This window comes from Monosiga brevicollis, genomic scaffold (assembly GCF_000002865.3).
Source record: "Monosiga brevicollis MX1 MONBRscaffold_4 genomic scaffold, whole genome shotgun sequence".
Lineage (NCBI taxonomy): Eukaryota > Choanoflagellata > Craspedida > Salpingoecidae > Monosiga > Monosiga brevicollis.
The window spans coordinates 1,475,227-1,484,198 of record NW_001865041.1 but is presented as its reverse complement, the minus strand read 5'-3'; the positions used below and the strand labels follow the sequence as shown (position 1 = coordinate 1,484,198).

Here is an 8,972-nt window from a genome sequence, read left to right as displayed (position 1 = left end):
TTTGGGGGGGGGGGGGGGGGGGCAGAGGACAACCCAACAAGGCGCCAATTGAGCCATTTGACTTGTTTGTCTAACGGCCCGTGCCACAAACAAGAAAGAGGAGGAGTTTATGCGCGCGCGGATGTGTGTGTGTGTGTGTGTTGAGCTCCTGTCTGGTTCAGGCTTGCGTGTGTGCGTGCGTGGTTGGGATGGGTGGGTCAACGGTCGGTTTGTGGCGCCGGCAGCATTGTAGGCAGCGAGATGTGGAATCTCCATGGCCCGTGCCATGTCGGGAGGGGGTGAAGGGGGAGGAGGAGGAGCGACCAGAACTTGGATCCCGTGTTTACTTATGCCTGCTAGCCAAAGCTCTGGCGGGTGTTGAGCGGATCACGATGGGGGGGTGTTCACGTACCGCACACGAGCTGGAAAACACCTCCCCCCTTCTTCCTCTTCACAGCAGCACATGAGGAGAAAGGTGAGAGAGCTCTGACACCATGTGTGTGTGTGTATGTTGTGTTGTTACATTATGAGACAACAGCTACTTTTGCATGGAGATTTTAAGAACAAAAGAGAAAGAGAGAGAGAGAGAGAGAGAGAGAGAGAGAGAGAGAGAGAGAGAAGGGGGGGGTTGCATATGAAACTGTGCGGTGTGATGGCCTCTTCTTGTCTGGAGCTGTTTCGAGCGGCTCACACATCACGCATCGCGCTGTGCACTGGTAAGACACCTGCCTACACGGACGCGCTGCTTTGCGACGGCTCCCGCCACCGCTGTCACGAGCATTCAGATCGTGTCGATCTCATTATCTGCCGTTTGCGCCCTCCCCCCATCGCATCCGCTCGTCGGGGTCATTCACGTATCAAATACGCTTGGTAGCGACGAGATCAGAATCAGGTGATCTGGACGATCTGGAGGTACCCGATGTCAGACGGAACCAAAAGCTAAAAATGGACGATGACTTTTGCTAAAAGTAGATGAGTCATTTTGGCTGACAAAAGGGTGACAAATTAGCTCCGGATCTTGTCGAGCGGCTGGTCTTCCCAGAACATCTCACACATGGTAGCAGGCGAAGCCTAGAGGTCGCAACTGGTGTTGTGCACAAGTGCACATCCAAACTGTGCCCTTTCGGTTGTGTTGAAGGGTAGTTATTGCGGCAGTCGGGGCACTTATCGTCGTTTTGTTCAAGAGTCAAGCTTACTTATTACTGTCCCTGCTCCCATTTATGTGCGTGACGTTGACCGCCAAATTCGTCCTGTCATTTTTTGTGATGATCCTTGTTGTTGCTGTCGTTGTCTCGACCTCAAAAACCCTCAAAACACACACTGACGACTTGGCCCCGCTGCGCGCACCCTCTGTGGACTTGGCTGGACACCCTTTGCAGGGACCCGTGGGACATTCAAAAGGGGATCTGTTGGACCAACAACTCTTCTGGCTGGCTCAGCTCGGCTGGCTTGGCCTCAACTCTCTGCGACTCACCCTCGCATGCTCCTTGACAGAGTGTGGCCCGTGCGCCGGCATTGGCAGTGTGCATTGAGCTCCATGGGTCTTGGACTCAACCCCCCCGGCTCAAGCTGTCAACAATTCATGCACCAGACACCAAAGGCAGGTTATTTCGGACCTGTATCGCGCGCCATGCGTCGTCTTCACCCCAGATGGAGAGATGTTGACGCTCATGTGGTTGTTTGTTGATCCCTAAACACGGCTTTGCATTTAAATTCTTGTCTTATCCCGCCGCTGCTGCTCCACGATCCGCCCCCCTTGCAGGCAAAAGCGCGCTCCTTTGCATTGGTCTCGGAAACGGACATGTAGGCCACCGCCTTCCGTACATCGTCCCTGACCCGCCCTCACTCGCCCTAGCGCCTGGACCGGGCACACGCCGACTCGATTTTTTTTTTTTTGACCCAGATCAAGGCCCGTTCCGGGTGCTTGGATGCTAGCAACCAGAACCACACGTTTGCATTCAGACCATGATGGCATCCCGGCCTGACTCATCAGCTCAGGCCGCTACTGACAGCTTGCCAGCCACTCCACGCTCCACCCGGCCCGGCTCCTCTCAAAGTCCCACATCACCTTGTTCAGACCAAGGACTAGTTCAGGAACTGGGTACTATGGGTGACCCAGACGAGCCCATTACGGTAGGCTGGCTGCCCTGATATCCTTGCCCTGAACCTCGCAGCTGCTTGCTTCCGTTTCCGTCTCTCTCAACGGCAATCAATCGCAAAGTTATCATCCACCCACCCTCGAAATGACAGTCTCACTTGACCATGGCATCCTTAGGGCGACTTTGTGCTCATGCGCCAATCCAGCTCAGACAACACTCTCGCTCACGAGCCCTCGGAGCTTGCCACACCCACCTCCCCACCGTCCTCCTTTCAAAAAGACGTCGCCTCTCGGCTCCTGCAGGTCGTTTCGCCCACCCGTCCAGCCGATCGATTGATTTTCCCTCAAAGCTTTGATTCGGCGCGTTGACCCAACGTGCGCTTTTGCTTCATGGTGTCATATAGGACGACGTCATGCCCACGATCAACATCATTGACATGGCCTCGCCCCCTGCCTCGCGCTCCATCTCTCGTACCACCAACCTAGACGATGAAATGCCTATTGAGAGTGGGTTCCATGGCCCACCTCCTTGCTCCCGTGTACACCTGACGCTAGCTAAATTACGCCGGGTGATTGCCTCTGCTGCCATCCACCACTCCATTCAGCTGTCCCTGTTGCCGACAATTTTCTTCACATCACCGGGCGTAGAGGCCACGCCAGCTGCATCAACGGCGCTTACGCACTTTTACCCGACACTCTACACGACGAGCGGCCGGTACGCTCATAGCGTCCTTGATTGCAGGGCCAATGCAGCGCGTTTGAGCTTTGAATAAAAACCCAGCAGGCAACACAGCGAGTGTCGATGACTTCACATCTCCGTGACCCAATCCCGCTGCCTCTCGCCCTCGCCACCCATACACGCCAACTACACTAGGTTTTTCGACATCTTGATCCCATTCCCGATGGCTTTTCGGAGGAATCTGGCAAGCACCTCTTTGTGGTCTATCATCGGGATAATGACGCATGGGCCATCTCCACCGAGCTGGGAAGGTATGTGTTGATGCCCGGGCTCCACAAACCCTCTTCCGTGCCCTTTTCGACCTGTTTACTGCTCGTGTTACCCTCGCCCACCGCAAGGCGTGGTGATGAATCCGAAGCCAGCAAGACCTGCGCTCGATGGCCCCACATTATTCATTCAACTTTCGTGCCACTTCTTTCACCTGATATGTGTAGTCTGGACGTGTTGGCCTATGTCATGAACGATGTGTTGGACAGCACGGCACACATATTTGACAACGCCACGTGGTATGTCAGCAACGGAGAAGGTACGTCTCGGGCCCCATGCAACGAGGTCGCCGCCTCCTCTCTAGTATCACACACACACACACACACACACACACACACACACACACACACACACACACACACACACACACACACACACACACACACACACACACACACACACACACACACACACACACACACACACACACACACACACACACACACACACACACACACACACACACACGCACACACGCATACGTGCGCCTCACCAACATCCCATCTCGGTTTGCTTAGGTTCCTACGATGCTGATCCAGAGGTACAAATGTCTGGAGTCATGGTCCCTCGACGCGAGCATGAGCTGATGCACGCCACGCATGATATTGACCTGCCGCAGCAAGTGCGTTCTAGCCTAGGCAATCAATTTACCGTGCTCGCTTTTTTGGGGCTGCTGTTGCACATACCTCACCGAGCCCACTCGCACGTACCATATCCCACGGCAGGCGGCGGACGAAGTTGAAGAGGATGATGAAACTGAAATTAGCGTAGATCTTGATCACGAGCAGCTTGAGACTTCACCAGGCGTTCGCGACATCCCAAACCAACCCCGCGAGCCCATGCATCCACAATCTCTCAAAGCAAGCACACTCCATTCTCGCTCTCGTGCATCGGCTTTAGACAACGACGGTAGCCTTACTCCCGAGTTCAGCGAGGATGAGCTGCTGGATATTGCAGAAGATGATGCTGACGAGGACGACGGCCAAGATGATGGCGACGGGGATGGTGCTGTTTTTGCCGAGGCACCACCCAATGCACGTGGCCGACTCAAGCAAAACTCCACATCCCTTCCCATCCAACCAGCATTGCAGCACTTGGCTGAAGAAACTTCCACCGATCCGTATCCGGAATCCCCACAGCGGCGCATGCCTGACATCAGCACAGGCACGCGACGCGGGTTTGCGGGTCTCTTTCGGCGCGACCGCACAGCAAGCGCCAGAGAAAAAGGTACGTGCGCCAGCAACAGCGCCTGCCAGTTGAATCATGCCGCCGCGCCATCCTTGATTGCTCTGTGTCATGTCCCTAGTCGCCTCCAATCGCTCCCGATCAGCCTCAGTGCCGTCTCGACCGACGCGCGTAAGTCTCGCCATTTACTGATTGAGCAAGTTAACAAGCAGACGCAGGGTGCAAGACACAGAGTGCACTCATTCCTCTTCTTCTTCTTTTTTTTTTCCTCTTGCTCGTCTTGTTGGATAGTCGTATTCCTCGAGCAGCACCAGTGCTGATTCACGGGTAGGCCCTGGATTGCCTTGTCGTTACATTCCAGTCTTTCGATTCGCACTCAATCGTTCTTCGCCTTACTTGTGGGCTACAGCGTCGTCGTGGTTCCATCTCGCACATGGCCAAAAAGGTGCTTGGTAAACTCCCAGGCTCGCAGAGTGCTCGCCGTGTCTACCAAGAAACAAAGGTTCGTTTGTGTTCTGACGCACAGGAGGTATCATTCCACCCTCCATAACCAACTTTTTTTTTGGGTGCCCGGGCCACTGTGGCTGATCTTCTTTCACGCCAAGACAGCGCAATTTCACTTGATTCGCATTTGGGCGTTGTTGCTCAATCGCTCATGGTTGCCGCGAACAGAGCAAAGTGCTACGCATGTCGGGTCGCCTTTCGCCCGCCGAGGTCATTAACAAGTGTCTGGCTCGGGTGCGTGCATGGACATTCTGCCGTGGTCTGAATGAGCTCACAGGTGTTGCGAAAGGCTTTCTAATTTGTGCTTCGTTATGTTTCATGGTGTCTAGCTTGGCGCAAATCCTTCAGCGGGTGAAGCTCAGTCACTCTTTGCTGACATTCAGCGGGTAGGAAAAATAGGACTTTTGGGCCTCTCTACCCGCCATTTTACGGTGTCTGTACACTCAGCCCTGCCTCAAAAAATGGGAGCGTATTGCTGATGCCTACTTTCTATTATGTCTTGTTTCCAGGCACTCGGCCGAGGTCGCAATCCACGCGATGAGGTCCTTGTGTTGCGGCGTAACATCCTTGACGCCTGGCGCGTATCTCTCAAGCAGTTGACCAATCCTGGCACCAGCGATGCGACTCTGTAGGTCTTGGATGCCAGCCACGCTCTGTTCCCCGCAGCTCTCAAACAGGAGCGTTTTATCTCATTTTCTGCTCCTCCCTGACCCCGTACTCTCTTGTAACATGACACATCAGAGCGGGAACGTGCTACGAGATCATCCTAGCGTGCATGACGCACCACGAAGTACAAATTCATCCACTTGAAGCAGCTAGCGAGCACGAGGTGCGCCGAGCCCAATCAGACTCTGCTGACGCCTGATAATGTTTTGCTAATTTTCGTCGCTTGTGCTGCACATCCTCTCAACGCGCTCACGCATCGCTCTTCCAGGATTGGGTCAAGACGTTTTGCTCTTTGTCGTGGCAAACGCACGAATACGCAGTGACATGCCTCAGGCAAGCTTTGGCCTCGGGTCATGCAGTCATGGTCTCGCTTCTTTGTGTCACATCAGACTCATTCAAATTCTCGACTTTTCTTTCATTAAATGCAGCAATGTGATTAGTGAAGAGTCGTTGCTTCTCTTCTGCGCCAAGGTGCGTTGACCAGACGAAAAAAAGAAAGCGTCATGCATGTGTATTGCACGGCTGTTTGCAAAAAACAAAAACAGGATTGACGTCATGTTCGTAATTGGTTGCTTGGCGACCTTGATGTGCTACCTGTAGGTTCTGGCCATCAACTATCTTGTGGTTCCCGGATTGAGCGAAGTTATTGTTCGAGCCGTCAGCCGCGCCACACCGATCGCAGGCCGCCGTTCCTTCAAGTACGACGCTGTGTTTTTTTCCTTTGTCAAGCATTTTTGCGAGCCCTGGCGCAAACCCCCTCACTGCCTTCTGTGCGCCCTCTCTTCTCGGTACCACCCCCGCTGTTTTAGGATCGGGCAAAGCGTGAACAATCGATGCAAAGAGCAGCAACGTATGCTCTGCGCAGTGCTTCCGGCCGAGCAGCGCCTCATCTTTTACAACATTTTTCAGCTCAGTCGCATGGACCTCGGCAATGCCAACGATCAGTGTCCGGCAACGATTCCGCGGGTTTGTTTCACATGCCCGCATCTTTTTGTCACGAGTGTCGCAGGCACCATTGGCTGATCCCTGTTTGACTGTCCCTGGCATGCGCATGCTGCCGGCGATTGCCCCGCATGTCTTCTCGTTAGACAAAGTTTCATCATCAATTTGCAAAGCTGTTCACGTCAGACGACTTTCTACAAACCCTAGAAGGCTTCCAAACAACAGTACGTGATGTGGTTGGGAAAGATGAACGAGTTTGAGACGTTGCAACTTGAGTGGGGCATACGGCATGGCTTGGCCCCAAAGCTCATTCGAGATTGCATGTTGGCGTTCTTGCTCGTACCCGAGCAGACGAGTCCCAAACTGCGGCATCCCAACTTGTGGGACAAACATGTCGCAGTGCCGGGTCGTTGGACCGCGCGGTACGTTCAGGGCCTCCGTGGCATGTCTGCTTTGTGGGTTCTTTTCTATCAGGCTTGATCACTCCAACTCATCCACTCGCAACAATTTGACTATTGAATTGCAGCTTTGTGACGCGCACCGACGCAGGCTTTGGCTTCCTCTCCGTGTTCTTAGAAGTGCTTGTGCGCCGGGCTCGTTCGCTTTACACGTTTTCCTACTATGCCACGAAGGTCCGCTGTCGTCGAAGCAACCCCGGCCTAAAATGCTGACTCGCTGCCGGTTCTGCTTGTTGACATCAATCGTGTCATGTTCACTGACCCTCTTTGTCTCACTCTTCTTCTTTGTCCTGCTCCTTCTACAACCCATTGCCAATCATTTGTGGTCCACTTGTATGGTCCTTGGGATGCACCCAGGCGGATTCATTGATGGGCGTCAACATGCAAACTACGTCAGCCGTGGCACTTATGCCGGGCTTTGCCGAACTGGCAACATGCTTTCTACGATTGGCTCTCACCACCCAATTGGCAGTCAAGAAGAGCTTTCCCATCGGCCATGGCCCGCCAAGGTTTGAATGTTCAACGCACCCGGGGTTCACACCTTCTCTACTCGCCACGAATGAACTTATGTGACCTGATCTTGTCCAGCCTTATCGTCAATTGGACGGAGCGGACAGCGGCCGCAGCTCTCGCATTAAGTAGCAGTGGCATTTTCCTGAGCTGTTTGCTTGAAGATTTGATGCAACAAACGAGCTTGTTTCACGTGCCCGACGTCATTTGTAAGCCATGGCCTTGCGCGAGCCCCACTGCTTGCAACGCGAGTTTTTAACACAGATGGTGTGGCATGCTCATACACACGTGTGCTTTAGGCTTGCTTGGCTCCTTTAAAGCTCTCTTTGAGTCGTATGAAAAAGTTCACAACGCGCGCTTGCCAGCTGACTTTGACACTGATCTTGCTGTGGACTTTGTCACGCGTTTGTTGGACTGTCCGCATTATGTGGTTGGTTTGAGATGGCTTCTTGTGACAATTTCTCTTCCATCATCATTGGCCAACATTTTCCCTCTCATTCTGCTGCGATGCTTGCGTTTTCCGCTGTTTTGGCTGCTTCGTGATGGGCTGATCTGAATCTCATCCAAACAGATCACAATGTTTACACTGCGGTGGCTGTACGAAAACCTTGATTTTTTCTCCGACCAGCAGCGCACGGCCCTCACGGGTATGTTTGCAAACGCGCCTCCTGCCGCGTGCTCGTGCGTGTGTCGTGGTCAAGCAAAGCAACCGCTTGTCGCGGCGCGCTTTTGACAACCGGCGTTGTTCCCCATTGATCCTGTTACATCCCATCCCCGTTAATTGGTGGAAATGGGCTGTGCACCGGTTGGTTGTAGGCCTGCTGACGGAAGATCGCATGTTTTGGCGTCTTCTCGGCCATTGGGAGTCCGGCGTTCGCCACTTGACAATCACACTGCTGTGCTACCGCCTGTTTCGTTTGCGCCATGTTCGAGTTATTACCAGCGTGCTCAACGCGCTTGGTGAGTCAGATGTCTTTCGCTTGGCTCACACACAGACTTTAGTAGTTTGTTGCATATTGGCCATTGGAGCAGCACGAATCTTTACTGACAGCTTGCCTGGCGTTGCAATGTCAACACTGCAGACGGCATTCTAGAGCGGACTCGCCCAAATCCTGAGGTTCCAATTGCCAACATGATGGACAGTGATGTTGCGCCCGAGGTATTGCAAGCAAGCCAACAACAGTGCCTACGGCTGCTGCATTTTTTCCAACTTGCCGCCGACATTCACGTGCCAGGCTGCCCGCCTTACTCGCGGACCACAATCCAGACGGATCATCGCTCGTACGTTCATCAGACAGGCTGCTTCTAGTTATGCTCATTGATCACACCACTCGTTTCTCATCTCCAGCACGGTGTGAACGTTCACTTTCGTGGCGTGTAGAAGCCCCTTTGCTCGACTCTACATTGTGGCTTTGCTAGAGCAAACGCGCAACGTTGTTTCCGACGCCAGACGGTGGATGCGGCAGCAATATGGCTCCAATGAGGATGCAGTCTCGTTCCCACCACTGGCGCTATCATTGCCGCCGATGAATAACATGACATCCATGTATGGGCCAAGCAAACAGTCGCGCAAGTAGACCGTTGGTCTGAATCTGGTGGCATGCGATGTTTGCCTATTCGCTTG

General features: G+C 53.6%; 1 protein-coding gene across 1 annotated transcript; it reads left to right on the top strand.

The window, feature by feature from the left end:
- Positions 1-2,490: 2,490 nt before the first annotated feature.
- On the top strand, positions 2,491-8,925 carry MONBRDRAFT_23600 (uncharacterized protein; the record flags this gene model as incomplete). Its single annotated transcript, XM_001743938.1, has 25 exons — positions 2,491-2,588; positions 2,726-2,792; positions 2,952-3,067; positions 3,251-3,342; positions 3,602-3,705; positions 3,809-4,310; positions 4,390-4,439; positions 4,560-4,595; positions 4,678-4,770; positions 4,941-5,006; positions 5,102-5,158; positions 5,282-5,400; positions 5,828-5,909; positions 6,039-6,136; positions 6,248-6,404; positions 6,527-6,604; positions 6,732-6,802; positions 6,907-7,012; positions 7,196-7,347; positions 7,427-7,557; positions 7,669-7,778; positions 7,920-7,995; positions 8,165-8,308; positions 8,584-8,629; positions 8,730-8,925. The coding sequence occupies 25 exons, from the start codon at positions 2,491-2,493 to the stop codon at positions 8,923-8,925; spliced, it is 2,847 nt and encodes a 948-aa protein (XP_001743990.1).
- Between the last annotated feature and the right edge of the window lie 47 nt (positions 8,926-8,972).